The sequence below is a fragment of the Vigna angularis genome, chromosome 3 (genome assembly GCF_016808095.1).
Source record: "Vigna angularis cultivar LongXiaoDou No.4 chromosome 3, ASM1680809v1, whole genome shotgun sequence".
Taxonomy (NCBI): Eukaryota; Viridiplantae; Streptophyta; class Magnoliopsida; order Fabales; family Fabaceae; genus Vigna; species Vigna angularis.
This window is the reverse complement of record NC_068972.1, coordinates 15409059-15425709: the sequence shown is the minus strand read 5'-3', so window position 1 is coordinate 15425709 and position 16651 is coordinate 15409059. Positions and strand designations below refer to the sequence as shown.

Sequence of the window (16651 nt, the reverse complement as noted above, 5' to 3'; positions counted from 1 at the left end):
TTCAATTAAAAAGTTACTTTAATAATTTATTTAATATAATTACCGCGTTGTTTCTGGGTATCAGACAGCTACCATTTAAAAAATTTAAATAATTAATCTTTTTGTAATAAACTTTTATAATTACAGTTGTATGTGTTTGTGGCGGTTCAAGAAAGTAGAAAAGTTTGAAGAAAAGTGTTTAATAAAAACTAGGGCACTGTTAAAATTAGTATAGTTAGTAGTTCAGTTTAGTTTATATTGTAGTTTAGTACAATTTAGTATAGTTCAGTTTAGTCCAGTTTAATAAAACAAAAAACAGTTCAGTTCAGTTTGTTTGAACTGTTTTACAGTTCAGTTTTGACAAATTAGATTTTAATTCATTACAAATTTTAGTAGTGCATTGCAGTTCAGTTTTATTTGCTCACCCCTACAAAATGCCATTCAATTTAAATAATTATATTTTCTTAATGTTGATATGCTAATTTAATATGCTATTATGTTTCTAATTAACTTAGACATATTGGGTTGTTGTACCATTCTCGAAGAAGAATTCATACATCATTTATTTAGGTGGCAAAAATACTTTGGATTTTTTTTAATATTTACATGGTCATATTTTAAGAAAAAAAAAAGTCAAAGACAACCACGTACAGTTAGACCAAACGATCAATCCATTGACAAACATGAAACCAACTACAATTTGACCAAATGGTCAGTTACAACCACAACAGGTATTTCATGTTCGCTAATCATACTTTCGACCGTGTGGGGCTTGCGAACATACTCGGTCCAATAAATATGTTAAGTGATGCGGCCCAACAAGATCTATTCAACATTGTTGTCCTAAAGTGATTATATAACATTTTAAGATATATTTGTTGGCGTAAATGTTCATATATTAATAGAATATATAATCAAATCTCGATCATTTGATTACGTTATGATATTCTTTAATACCATCTATCTATATAATATTTGGTTAATCAGGTAAGGTATTACATTATTATGATTATTTTGTTAATTATCACATATATGGTAAGTTATTATGTTTATTGATATTGTTTGATACCAGTTGATATTATATGTTTTTATCACATAATAAGTAATAAAATTCAGAAATCCTATAAATACAAATAGTATTTTCGAGAAAATAAATAATCACTCATATTCACTATCTTTTTTACCCAAAAGATTTAAACTCTCTTATTAACTTAATGTCAAAGAATTTTTTTATAAGTGAATCTCTCCCTACATTCCAATACTCAGGAGTACACATCAAAATTGTTCAACCCATCAAATTTTGTCATATATTTAAATGTTTATACTCATTATCTGAGAAAAACATATTTCATATTATTTATTCTTATTGAATTATTATGTTTGTTTTTAAAGTATATTAAAATTTACATCTTTCTCTTGTGTTAAATATATATATATATATATATATATATATATATATATATATATATATATATATATATAATAGGTCAACTTAAATAACTAATCAATCATAAAAAAAAATTAATTAAGAATACATTATTTTAGATTTTGTTACAATACTCAACTTTTTTAATTTATCATTGTAAAAGAAAACTTTTAACTGAATTTATCATGTATTAGTGAAATGTATTATATATTACAACGGTATTATGAATCAATTCACTATTCTTAAATGACTTTGAACTAGTTAAAAATTATAAAAGTTATTTAGAATTCATTGTAGTTAATTTAATAAAACAATTACTATATATTAACAATGTTCGACAAAAACACTATTAAACATGCATTAATCATCCCTTTAAATAACTTAGCTCTGCGACCGCACGTATCTCGCATTACACACGTTCAAAGAGTTTATAAATAAAATATTTAATTCATAACAGATATGATTTGTTAAACATATGGTAAAGAGTAATGTCATTCGTATTTTGACCGCTGTAAATAAAAGAAAAAATATATTTAGAAAATGGAATCGTATTTGAAGATGTGTATATAATATGAAAAACTATATATATTATTATTTTATTTCAAATTTTATCTATATTTATATTTATTATTCTCATATTAATATAATATTTCAATTAATATTTTTAAAAATAGTTGTGAAATAGTTTATTTATTAAAGCTTTCTGGTTCCTGTCCTAAAAAATATTTTTTATTTCTAATATTATATTTCATTAATTATATATATATATATATATATATATATATATATATATATATATATATATATATATATATATATATATAGGAATTTCATAACTTATGTAACTATATCAAATTTTAGTTGACAAAAATATTTCATATATTATGAATTCTAAATTTGGATGTTAAAAGTATTTAAATAATTTATGATTTTTTTATTTTTTATTTTAAATTAAAAATAAAAATTATTAAAATATTCATGTGTTTAAAATGTGTCTTTTTTATGTATAGGAATTTTTTATCATTTAAAATTTGGTACACTTTAAAAAGTTACATAAGTTAACAAATTCTCTCTCTCTATATATATATATTACACAAATTAAAACCAAAATTCACATTATTTGTAAGAATTAAAAAGAGTGATCTTAAATTTTACAAGAATAAAAGGCAAATAAAATGTTTTGCGAGGACCAAAATTAGAACTCACCAATTTTAAAGAGATTACATATATATACTATTTTTTAGAATAATAAAATATATTAAAAAACAGAGTTTTTGTCTGAAACTGAGTTAGAATCTCCCCAAAATGTAGTCTAGCAGTTCTATAATATTGTGAAATCATTCTCACTAAATTGTAATATAATAAGTAACGGTTCAGCAAAACATTAGTTAGGATAAGATTGATTAAAGTAAAGTTTATGGTTTGGTATATAGGAAATTTTGAACATTGACCATTGAAAACTTTTACTCGTGGGATTGAATATTACATATATTTAATTTATATATAGATGTGTGTATTATTTCAACGATAGAATATCTGCTTACGAAGCGTAGCAAGGCACCCTAAATAAAATAATTTAATTTACGATGAATGTGTTTGATAGTTTGATTTAGAAATTAATTATACGTAATTAGTATGGTACTTGTGAAAGGTTGGGTAACAACCCATTCGACTTGTATGCATTGACCGTGTGAAAAAGTATTAATAGGAATTAAGACTCCATAACATAAAATATATTTCTAAGACTCTAGAATTAACATCCTCAATTGCCTTTATCTATGACTTATAGTTGAACTTATTCATTAAATAGCAATTTTAATTTTTCCTTGTCACACTAAAGACAGATTGCATTATCGTATTCTTCTTGACCATCATATAGGAAAGACAGATACATATTTCTTTCATCTTCCTGTTCAGTGCTATGAAAAATGCTTTCAGCTTTCTCCACATATATAGTTTAGGTACATAGTTTCTTCTCTTGATCAAATCTTCTCAAAATACAAATTAAGTGATAATGTGTTATTAACATTTTCATACTTAAAAAATTTAAGTGAATTTAAGTTTCAGGTTGAATATAAGAAAGTTGATCAATAAAATAGAAGACTACAAATTTCATGTAAGTTTTAAATTAAAAGAGATATTAATATCATCTTTCTTAAAATCTTAAATTTAAGTTTTCCAATTTATAAAATCAATTTGTGAAATTATGTACACACTTATTTATATGTGATAATTTTTTTAATTATATTTAGATAATATAAATTTTTCTACCTATCCTTCTATTTAGATATATAAATTTTAAATATGAAATTAAATTTAATAATAATATGATAATAGTAATACAATAGATTCAACAAATAATTAATCTTATTATGATTTAATAATGATATGATAATAGTAATAAGATAAATCCAACAAACAATTAATGATAAGTTTCAGATAATTATTATGTTCAATAATAATAATAATAGATAAATTTAACAAATAACAAATTTTATTAAAATATATTTTAAATATTTTAATATTCAATAATAATCCAAAAACACGTATAACTAATAACCAATATTTTTAAGACATAATTACAATAAAAAATGAAATTTAAACTTAACTCAATCTTTATTCATAGTACATCTAGTATAAATTTATTTTATCTTTAATCAATATAACATCTTCAACCATCTTATATAAATTTTAATCAAATTTCATTGTTGATAAATCTATTCGGTAAACGTTTACTAAATATTCGACAAAATTACTGAAACAAATTATTTGAATGATAAGGTGAAAGCGGGATGAAAATTCAGAAGGTGTAGTTTTGCGCGTATTGTGTTGGAAAGTCAACATTCTCTGCGTCTGAGTCAGTTTGTGATTAAATTAATAATTTTTCTTAAAGCAAACAACCATTTTTGTGTGTTAAATTTTGTGGGAAACATAATAGAAGAATTGAAGAGGTTGTTGTACTTATTGGAAGTTGTCTAAATGGAGTGTAGATAGGATGAGAATAAGAAGCTGAGAAGAAAAAAGCGAAAGACACACTAATGACAGTGTTGATAATGTGAGTATGATCTTGGATGGAACTTGAAATCATTACATATTTAGATTTTTTTTTCGACTTTTGTGAAAAGGACAACCACTAATGACCCCTTCAAAGAGACGGCGTAAAGCGCGTTAGAAACGGTCAAGAGCAAAACGATTATATGCGTCACAATTGTATTTCAACTATAATTTATATTTTTTCCAATTAGTTTTCTTATATATGTTTTACACCACAAGTAGGAGGAACTCGTATTAAAATAGTGTTGTTAATCACTACTCTCTTGATTCTGGATGGATTATTTTTTTTTTAAAGATGACAAAAGAAATCAAACTAGATATAGCTTAGCTATGTCAGTATAGTTTATCATCTCGGTCATCTTATTATTCAGCTTTTTCCAGTCATCTCGTCAATTTGGTCCATCCTGATCATTTTGTCTATTTTGGTCATCCCGTCAGTTAGTTCATTTTGGCTATTCCATCAACCCGTCCATCCTGTACATTCCGACCATTGATAGATGACTTTTTGTGTCACACAAACATTATTAAATAAAACTAAGTTTTCCCTCAAATAATGTAGTATAAAGGTTAAGTTTGGTCAATCCAAGAAACATTATCATGTGATTTAATTGATTGAATGCAAAAGAACATGTTTTGGAGGTGTTTTGGAGTCCGACCATCCCCGCCAGACCGTCCATCTTAGCTAGATTGACTAGCCCGTCCAGCTTGTCCATCCCAGCCGTCAGTCCGGCCATCACGCCATCTCGGTTGACTCGTCCATCCCAACCATCTGGTTAGCCTAACCATCTTGATTGTCCATCTCAACTATCCAGACCAGATCGGCAGTCCATCCATCCCGTCAATTCATCCATTGTTGGAATCCATCTATCACATCACAACAATCCAGTCAACATGTTCCATCCCTTCCATCCCTGCGAGCCTGTCCATGTTGGTCATCCTTGTTAGCCAATCAATCCTGATCATCTTGTCAACCTTTTCATTCTGATATGACCGACCATCCTGTCCATCTTGTTAGCTCGGTTAATCCATCCAATCATCCAACTCATTCAGCTCATCCAGCCCGTCCATCCAAACGATAACTAAAAACACATACTATGAAAATTAAAAAACGAAGTTAAGAAGAATAACATAATAAACATCTCAAAACACCATGAGACACAAAGAAATGTGAATGAAGAAAAGTAGAAATTAGGATTGAATAAGAACATGAAGGACCAAATAAGATCAAATTTTGAAGAAAAAGAAGAAGAAAGAAAAATAAGACTCAATAAGAACATGAAAAACAGAGAAAGTAATGCAAGTTAAAAAAGAAGTGGGAACAATAAATTTAAGTGATAAGTGTGATGATATGATATGTGATATTTTTGAAAATTTCCTTGGATATTATTTTCTTGGTTAGTAAGAAATATTTAGAATATTAATTATTACTTTTAAGAAATTCATTAGATTAAATATATTAAACTATCATTAGTCCTCATATTATTCTAGAATAATAATAAATTAAGGTTTTTTTTTTTAATTTGTATCAATCATAAACAGTTATATAATTTGAATAAAAATATATAGTCTAATTTTGAAGACTAGAGTGAGTGATTTTGTAAAAGTTAAATAGAATTAATTAATTTTAAGTAAATTAAATAAAATAAAAAAATTGTTTGTAAGAATACAAAAAAAATTCCCGCATTTTAATTATTTCTTTTTAATTATATTCTTACATACAAAATGTTTATTTATATTTCCTTATTTTAATTGATTTAAAATTTAATCTATTAATTAAGTTATTTAAAATTTAAATTATATTTTTATTCATTTTATAAACATTATATTTTTATTCATTTTAAGTTATTTAAATTATATGTTTAAATCACTTCAAAATTTGTTTCCACCTATTATAATAACAATAAAAAAATAAATTTTTTTTCTATTAAAAATTTCTATATTTTTATGTGCTTAATAGATAAAAATTATCTCTAACAATGCATAAAGTAAAAAAGTATGCATCAAAATACCAACCTGTATTTCTTCGTATCTGAATTCACAATAGACTACTTCTTACTCCAACACATAACACTATTCCTCACAATTATAATTAATGAATTTAAGTTAGTTACTATTACCAGGTCATTTAAGATAGTTATTGTAAAAGTAAATAAATATAACCATTCAGAATTAAGTAATAATATGAAACCTCTACCACTGTTAAAATATATCTTAAAGATAATGTTTTTCTCTTGTAATAAAAAGTGACCAATGTTGAAAAAACAAAAATTTTAAATATCTAAATTATGTTCTCTTCCCTTTAAAAATACTATATTGAACAAAAGATTAGAATAAACGTGTAAAATATTTGTAACTTCATTTTTAAATAAATTAAAGAATAAGATATTAAACTATTTACTCTAAAAATACGTTAATATATGTTAACAAATCTTATGAATTATAAACTTAGAGTCACTTATTTTTAAAATGATTATTTTAATAAATCACGGTTTATATTTTCTTAAAAGGACCTTCATGTATAACTTTTCTTTTGACAGATGTGTAAATTTTTAAAATAGTTTTAATGTATATATTGTTACAGTGCCTGTCATAAGGCCCATTGTTTTTCTTATCTATTTGCCGGGTCTTCTTCCTGCACTCCCTTTTTTCTTCTTACACTCCCAAAAAAATTGTAATTTCCAATCTATCTCTTATTAAAATTACAATAAAATTCTATACACCTCCGTATTTTCATATTTTCCAGATTAGATATTTCAAAATCTAGAAAATATCTTTCGAATCATATGAAAAGTATAAGTAAATATATTTTAGATTGAGTGTTCTAAAATGTCTTTTTGGATCGGGAAATATATTTTGGAATCGTCAATCTAAAATACAAGAAATATTTTAAAACAGATGTTTCACACATCATTTCCTAATTTTAAAATACATTTTGAAACACCTATTATGGAATTTATATTTTTTTTTGTATTCTGGATTGAGTGCTATAGTAAGTATTTTTAATCTGAAAATATGTTTAAGAATAGTCATTATATAATAAAAAAAACTGAAATAGGTGTTCTGGTAGGTATTTTCAGATCTTGAAATGACTTTTAAAACATTCATTATGGATTTTTTTATATATATTTTTAATTGTATTTCTAGATTCGAAAATACCTTCAAAAATAGTCATCTCAAAATACAAAAAAAAAATCTAGAACGAACGTTTTAGAAGTAGTTTCGAAATCCAAAAATACCTTTCGAATTAGGTGTTCTATAATATATCTCTCACCTATTTGTTTTATAAATATATTACTTGAGCTTTTTTTCTTAATATTTTTTGTTCTTCTATAACCATTTTTTTAATTAAAAATGCAAGTTAAATTCATTAAAAAAAGTATTGTTTATATTTTTTTCTAGAAAGGAATTTGCAAAAAGTGAAAGAAGATGAGGAGTAAATAGACATAAAAAAAAGGAGAATGGTGAGGGAGATATTCTCGAACTTGAATGGTAATGGAAGAAGGAGAAAGATAATAATAATAGAAGAAAGAGAAAGAGAATGGTGAAAGAGAGCTTCTTGAACGGTGAGAAGCTAATGGGGGAGGTGCGTTACTCTATTCTTACTCTATTCGTGGAAGAAAAAAGAGTAATAGTGATGTATAGAGAAGACGACTAACTCATGAAGTGGGCAACTAGGTCAGAGAAGAAATGATAATTCTCATATTTACACTTTTAATTTTTAATGATTTTTAAATTAAGGGTGCTTCGGTAATTTACTTTAGGCTATGAAGTGCATGAAGAAAAAATGGAGTTGCAGAAAAAAATAGGTAAATTAATGGATGAATAAATCTGTATTTTTAAATAACTAAATTTAAATTTGTTATCATAATAAACACTAACATATTAAATAAAAGATAAAACTTAATATAAGGTGATTTCGTAGTTGAAATTTATTAATGGTTCCATCCACTTACCATTACTTTAATACGTTTCCTTTTAGAAAACCATAAAAAAAAACTGTGGTGGATAACTGAAAAATAGATAGTGGAGGCTAAATAATAATAATAAATAAATGGATGAAGAAGACATAAAACATAGTAAAACACAATAGAGTCTACTAATTTGTAATTTGATTTCTGACAAAATGTTGCATTGGATTCTGTTTCCATTTCTTTGTTTTCCTCATTTGTTTGGTCTTGTTGTTTGATGTCTGTGCCAATGCATATGCGATATTCTTTATTCCTCCCATCAATTATGTATCATTTGAACCTTCACCACATTATGGGCCCTTATTCCTCTTTCTGCCATCTGTTACATAAATTTCTATAAATATTTACTGTTTTTTCACTCTTCAACTTCATCTACCTTTTATTCTCAATAATTCACATCTAAACTTACACTCCCTTCTCATACTAACTATTTTCAAAACATATTTTAAAAGCAATAAGATTGATTTATCAATAGCTTTGCATCTAAAACCTTTCGTCACATGGTTTTTAAGATGTTTCATATATATTTATCAGATCTTGTATATGTTAGGTATCAACAAAGTTTCACATCAGATAAAATAAGAGATAAATATGAATTTATATACACATAAGATACCTCCATTAGTAAGAAATGTTTTGGAGTGATACCTAAAACAAATCCGTGAGGAATTGGTCAAAAATAGACAATATCTTACCAATGTAGAAATCTATGAGTGTATGTTAAACCTCCTTAAAGATGGTGTTGGAGTCAATGAATACTAAATTGTAATATATAAATAAAAACATCTTAATTTTATTAAGTTATTTAATGAGGTCAAGCTAGATGTAATTATGATATCACAATTATAAAAGTTTATGTTGGTTGATGTATAAATTTATCATGTTACCTACTATTATATAACTTGTTACTAAGTTTTTATTTATTCTTACACTCCATGTTTTTAGCATAAGATATGTTAAAACTTTCACTTTCATTTATGCTTAAGAAAAAATATATTATATGAAAGTGATTTACCTTTAAAAGTGTTGGATACAAACAAAGTCCCACATCGGATAAAATAAGAGATGAACATGAGTTTATATACACATAACATATCTCCATTGTTAAGAGGCCTTTTGGAGTGATACCAAAAGTAAATCCGTGAAAATAAAAAAACCACTTTAAACACACCTAACAAAACTAAAAACTAAAATTAGTATTAAACCTAAATCTAATACTTTGAAGTTTTGGATTAAAAATAATTTCAATTTTTCTATATGGAACTTATGTAACATTATATAATATTTCTCTAATAAAAACTTTTCTAAAAAAATATAAAAAGTCCATAATCAAAGATTTAGTTAAGAATAATAGGGTTAATTTTCATTATTCTAATACAGATTGCAAATAATAATAATTTAATAGATCAAACAAACTATTTAGTATTGAGTTGGTGATAATCACAATAAAGATAAAAATGTTTAATTAACATGACATAATCAATTCTTCTTACAATGTTTCCGTTGTTATTTGCTACAATGTGCAGTGGAGGTTGATGTTTAAATGTAGGATTTGAATGCTCTCAAAATTTAGTTTTACTTAAAAGGGAAGAAAACGAAAGTGACTAAAGTGATTCATATTTTTTTTATAATTTATCTGTTGAATTTTTTTAAATTTGTTAAATGTGTTTTATTGTAATGGTCCACGTTTAAGATAGTATTAATTATTCATATGTCGATTATATTTAAATTTTAATCCATTAACCTATGTATAGACTACTTGTAATGTAAAATGAAAAAAGTAGAAGAAATTTTATGACTATTTTGTTAAGATGAAAAAGTATTACAATTCTTGGCTACTTCAAAATCTTAGGCTTTATAACAAAGTAAAGCATAAACAAGAATGATGAACAATGCATTACACTATCATGTAGGCAAGTAATTTTACTATTTTACATTTTCTTTTCCAGAATAATTTTATTTTAAAAGTAAATATTTAAATAAAATCATTCCTACTTTAATTTTTAAATTAGACTTATTTACTATTTAAGTTGATCATTCTACCTTTAAAACGTTATTCAAAGTGACAAATTTGCACTCTCTTCTTTCAATTTATACTTTTTGAAATATAAAACTGAAATTCAATTATCTAAAGAGAAACTTATTTAACAAGGCTTGACAAACTCCTTATAATATTATTTAAAAACTTATTTAACTTAAAAAAAAGATAATTATTTTAGCGAGTTTGAATAAATCATGATTCAATAATAGTTTATTAACTTCTCAATTTGGTTCAAACTAAATTTATTTATTCAATTATTTTATCTAACATGTCATTTTTAATTCTAAAATAGTATTTAACATAACCAATTTGACTGAGTTGATATATTTTTATTATTCACTATTCGGAATCACAAAATACTCTAGAGATTTAACAAAAACATATTTCTCACCCGATATTAAAAAAAATCATCAAATACACTAATTCAAACAATCCAAACTGGTGAATCTATTCGAAAATCAAACTAAATTTACTATCTACAATATACAAAATCTCTAACTCAACACCAACTCATTCATTATTCATACACACAAACCAATTTTCTCCAATAAGAAATAGTGATCATGTCACTCTTATTACCAAATCATTTAAACCGAAACATCATAAAAAATAATTTAGCTTATCTTACATGGATCAAGCTTCTTGATTTTATAAGTGCTCCATTAACTTTTTATTCTCTCATAAGATGCAATACTTGTAATAGAAAACTTATATCAATGATATAAAAATACTCCAACAATTTTAAACAAACAAATATTCATCTTGAACCTAATAGAATCTTATGAAAGCAACATATTACTCATGCAAAACTTCTCAAAAATGATTCAAAGAAATAGAAAAAAATGAACTTATTCTAATACAAATTATGATCGAACAAAATTGTTTTATTCTACTTCAGAATCTTTATAATGGACTGTAATTTAAAAAAAATGAAAGAATGTTTCAGACAAAAAAAAAATAAGTTTGAAGAGACTATATAATCTTTTCAAATTGAACTTAAATAATTGATTTTTTTTATTTGTAAACCTATCACTTTTAATAATAAAATATTTAAATACAATATAAAATAGACCACTTTTACTCTTAATTAAAGTCCTTACATTTCTGATAAACTAAGTTTTTTACTGAAATACGGTTCCAAAAACATAGACTCTAGTTCCAAACATTCTGGAAAAACTGTTAGAATAGAAGATGAAAACAAGAATGAGTAGCAATCTAGTGGAGTGTAATAAAAAAAGATTATATATTTTAGAATAAAGAAGGATAAAAGCTATCTTAAATTTTTCTTGTTTTTTTGTGAAATATATTATATATATTTAAAATACGAATGAAGTGAAAATAGAGTTAGAAGCAGGTACATCTGATTTACCTTGATGAAACGGTACAGCAAGTCAGGAAAAAAAAACGATGGGAAGGCGACACATAACAGGTTTTGCAAGTAGCTGTCAAGACCACGCCATTCTTTGAGGTTAAATCAGACATTCAGACGTGTACATGTCTGCTTCTTAATATCACCCTACATTTTTCCCTTAATTTTTTCCATATATTATTTTAACATTAGCTCACAAAATGTCAATCGCTACTGTAGCCATAAGTAAGTTGCGTTAAAAGAACACCCTTGAGACTGAATAATCAGTACAATATCATGTGGGAAGAAAACCAGCAGTTTCTGTAACATCTCATTATTAAACAATCAACATACTGCTTTTAACACTTCATACATGTCTTCACGTGATAAGATGAGAAAAAGTTTCTGAGCATAATTAGCATATTTAATTAGGTGAATCTAAAGGTTTATATATATATATATATATATATATATATATATATATATATATATATATATATATATATATATATATATATATTATACTGTACTAGTAAGCCTGAGATAAAATTTCAGTCACTATAAGTCTATGTGCCGTTAAGTTTGCAGAGTTAAATTATAGAGTAAAATTTGATTTGTCCCCACCTTACGCAGTCTGTTGTTTGTTTATAATAAATAATAAAGGGTTGGAGAAATGTTATATAGAATGGCCTCATAGCGTTAGGCAGGGCCAACAAAAGAGGACCTACCATATACTTTTACATGGTGTTGATTAGGTGACTTTTAGGTACTAAAAAGTTTTATCCAAACTTGAAATTCTGAAGAGAACATGGGTTTGAATCCTCAACTTAACACTAAAAGGGTGTGGATATTTGGATGTTTTAATCACCATGAGCGGGAGAAAAGACCGATAACTTTTCTTTTCTGACAAAACAGCTTAAAAAGGCATACAAGACAAAAGAATTAAGTCAAAATGGAAAGAGGGAAAAGAGTTTGGCTGTGTTATGTATGCAATGCATTAACAGTTGTGTTTGTAGGGTAGAATTGATTATGGGGAGAAGAGATAAGAGTGTAGGAACAGGGAACTAAAGAAGGACCAGTACAACCACAACTGCCAGGTTCAGGGGTTCCTTGGAGTAGCATTAAAGACACTGTTCCAGATCTTCCCTCACACATCATCACCACCACCACCACCACCCAAATCCCAATTCTTCTCAAATTTATGCAATAAAATGGAAGCAAACTACTTTTATAAGAGGAAACATGCATTCATGTCTTTATGACTTTTTAGCTTGGAGAAGGAAAAACAAATGGCTTCTGCTTCTGACCATTTTCCTATCATCTTCATCATCACCCTTTTCGTGCTCCTGTCATCACACATTTTTACTGTGGCGGATTCTCTGTTCAATGCAGTCGGAAGCTTCCAACTTCATGGCCTACCAGATATTCATTTCATTGAAGAGAATGATGAAAAGCAGATTGAGAAAATCTCAGGACTGGATGAGAATGAAAAGAAGCAAGCTTTCATAGTGGACAAGTTTAGATCCTTGCTTGGACTAAAGACTTTCCACACCAAAGTACCATCCAATGGTGATTTCGAGTTTCTCTCTCCCTCACCTTCTCCATCTCCCCTCATTGAAGAAGCTCAGGCTTCGGCCCCTTCTCCTTCTCCACTTCCACACGTGCACTCTCATTCCCATCATCCACGGCACCGTAAGAATCCTCCGCTTCACCAAACTCATCATGAAGATAGAGGCAGGGCCAAAAGAATACTAATAGCTGTTCTTGTATCTGCTGGTGTTGCTACATTGATTGGTGCTTGTGGTTTATTCTTGTGGTGGAGGAAATTCTCAAGTCACAAAAAGAAACCCAAAAGGACAATGCCACTCTGTAGCAAGAGCAAGGGAAGTGGAGGTTCTTATCGAAGTTCATCAGGCAAGGTGAGTTTAAACTCTGGACTAGATCTGTTTTATCTTAATGCTTTAGGCGAGGACGTTGAGCAACATGGTTGCACCTTGAAAAAAACTTGCAAGGATGGTATACACTATGATAATGTTAGCGGTTCTTCCACCAAGGAAATTGCATCTGTTCATGAAGATGCAGACTCAGAAAAGGGTGAAGCTGAATCTGATGGCGGCAACTCTTCTGGGGATAAGATCATGCCTGAAGATTGTCATTCTTCAGACGATGAAAGTTTCCATTCCTTCGTTGATTCTCATTCCAATAATAGACTTTCCAATGCTTCAGCTTGTAATCTTAGTGACACAAACTCTCTGTCACGTCAAAATTCAAGTTCATTACTGAACCAATTTCTTCGCTCTCCACCACACAACTCAATCCCAAATACACAATCTCACCAACCATCAAGTAGTACAAAACATGAGGAGCAAGAGACTGAGACCACTCACCAATGTTCAAAAACATTTACTCCCCCTCCACCACCACCACCACCACCACCACCTCCTCCTCCAACTCCTCCTCCACCATTGCAAATGCCATTGTTTTCTTTGCATTCTCTCACTTCTTCCTCTAGAGTCTCTTCTCATTCCCTACTTTCTTTGACATCTAATAATTTATCATCTCCGGTAAATTCAGACACTTTCTCAGGTTCAAATCAAAGTCCAGAAAAGGAGTTGCCTTCCACACCTGAACCTTACCCTACACATTCTCCTCCCAACATCCCCCCACCACCATGCCCACCTCCATTTCTCAAAGGCAATAGTAACAATACCAAAACCCCACCTCCTCCACCATCTCAACTCCCCCAATTCACCCCACTTGGTAAAGATGGCGCACCATTGCCAAAACTAAAACCACTTCACTGGGACAAAGTAAGAGCCGCACCAAATCGCACAATGGTTTGGGATAAACTGCGATCGAGCTCATTCGAGTAAGTTCAACTTAATCACTCATAGCCCAGCATCAATTTTTTTTATGGTCATTTGTTTTTACAGTTTTAAGCACATTATGGATTTGATTCAGGTTGGATGAGGAAATGATCGAGTCTCTTTTTGGTTACAACTTGCAAAATTCAATTAAGAACGACGAAACAAAGAGTAAAACCCCGTCACCAGGCAAGCACGTACTTGAGCCAAAACGCCTGCAGAACATAACTATACTGTCAAAAGCTCTGAATGCGACAGCAGAGCATGTCTGCGAGGCCTTAATGCAAGGTAAAGTTAAGTCCTCAATTATGAAATATGCCGAAGAAAAAGGTGAAATCGTTGTTTAAAAATGTTCCTAACTCCAAAGTGCATGTTACCATAAGTATACTTATGGTGGAAATAATTATATAAAGTATCCCTTACTCCATTGACAACATTATTAATAATAATCAATCTTGTTATGACCACTAAGTAAATTCTCACACCGACTTTTATTTTCATAACATGAGAGTATTCATGTGCATTTATTCCATATGCTGGAGAAAATTGATGGTCATAATAATATTGTCGAAGAAGGTCTTATTGTTTTCTTGAAAATCAGGGAAGGGGCTGTCTTTACCCCAACTAGAGGCACTAGTGAAGATGGTACCCACCAAGGAAGAAGAATCCAAGCTCTTCAATTATAAAGGTGACATCAATGAATTGGGGTCCGCCGAAAGGTTCGTGAGAGCAATGCTTGATGTGCCATATGCCTTTCAAAGAGTAGAAGGCATGCTTTTCAGAGAGACGTTTGACGATGAAGTAGTTCACCTCAGGAACTCATTTTCAATGCTTGAGGTACCCATCAAAGACAAAACTTACATATCCATCTGTACACTTTTTTAGTACTTAATTTCGAACAAAATTAGAATTTTTTAGTAGGTGCACCAAATAAAGGTTGCATTAAATGTTAACATAAATGATCAGATAAAACTCTAACTTTGATCTGACAGCATTATTATTTCTGGGTTTTGTTTAGACACCAAACTGAAGTTTTTTCATCCCATTGAAAGCTTTGTGAATTCTTTCTTTCACGTTGTCATTTTCCCATTTCCATAGGAAGCATGCAAGGAACTTCGATCAAGCAGGTTATTCTTGAAGCTACTAGAAGCAGTGCTCAAAACAGGAAACCGTATGAACGTTGGAACAATCAGAGGAGGTGCTAGAGCATTTAAACTAGATGCCCTTCTCAAGCTTGCAGATGTTAAGGGAACTGATGGGAAAACCACGTTGCTCCATTTCGTTGTTCAGGAGATTGTTCGTTCGGAAGGAATAAGAGTTTCAGATAGCATTATGGGAAAAATCAGCCAGAGAAGTAAGAACAGAACGGAGGAAGAGAAGGAAGAAGATTACAAAAGAATGGGATTAGAACTTGTTTCTGGACTCAGCACTGAGTTATACAACGTGAAGAAAACAGCCACAATAGACTTGGATGTTCTTGCAAGCTCTGTGTCGAATCTATCAGAAGGTATGAAAAAGCTGCAACATATAGTGGAAAAGGAACTGCATAAAGATGAGAGAAGCATTAACTTTGTACAGTGTATGAAGTCATTTCTGAACTATGCTGATGCAAACTTGAAAGAGTTACGAGGAGATGAAAATAAAGTATTGGTACGTGTGAAAGAAATCACGGAATATTTTCATGGGGATGTGAGCAAAGAAGATGCAAATCCTTTGAGGATATTTGTGATTGTTAGAGATTTTCTGGGGATGTTAGATAATGTGTGTAAAGAACTTAGAAAGTCTAAAGCTCCACGTAGTCCAAATCCTCTTGCTATGCTCCCTTTAGATAGATCATAGATTAGAATTAAACACTGTCTCGTGTGTTCATAGGAAATGAAAATTTTAAACAGAGTGTAACTTTATTTTTGTTTTTATGCAGTTTTGGATTATTTGGATTTTGTATTCACTGACTTTCCTAATCATATGAAA

The 16651-nt window shown here is 28.6% G+C and overlaps 1 protein-coding gene across 1 annotated transcript; it reads left to right on the top strand.

Moving 5' to 3' along the window:
* Window positions 1–12746: 12746 nt before the first annotated feature.
* Window positions 12747–16651, top strand: LOC108324173 (formin-like protein 11). Its single transcript, XM_017557031.2, has 4 exons — window positions 12747–14685; window positions 14778–14968; window positions 15282–15517; window positions 15779–16651. Exons 1-4 carry the CDS (start codon window positions 13106–13108, stop codon window positions 16517–16519), a joined length of 2748 nt encoding a protein of 915 aa, XP_017412520.1. The 5' UTR covers window positions 12747–13105; the 3' UTR covers window positions 16520–16651.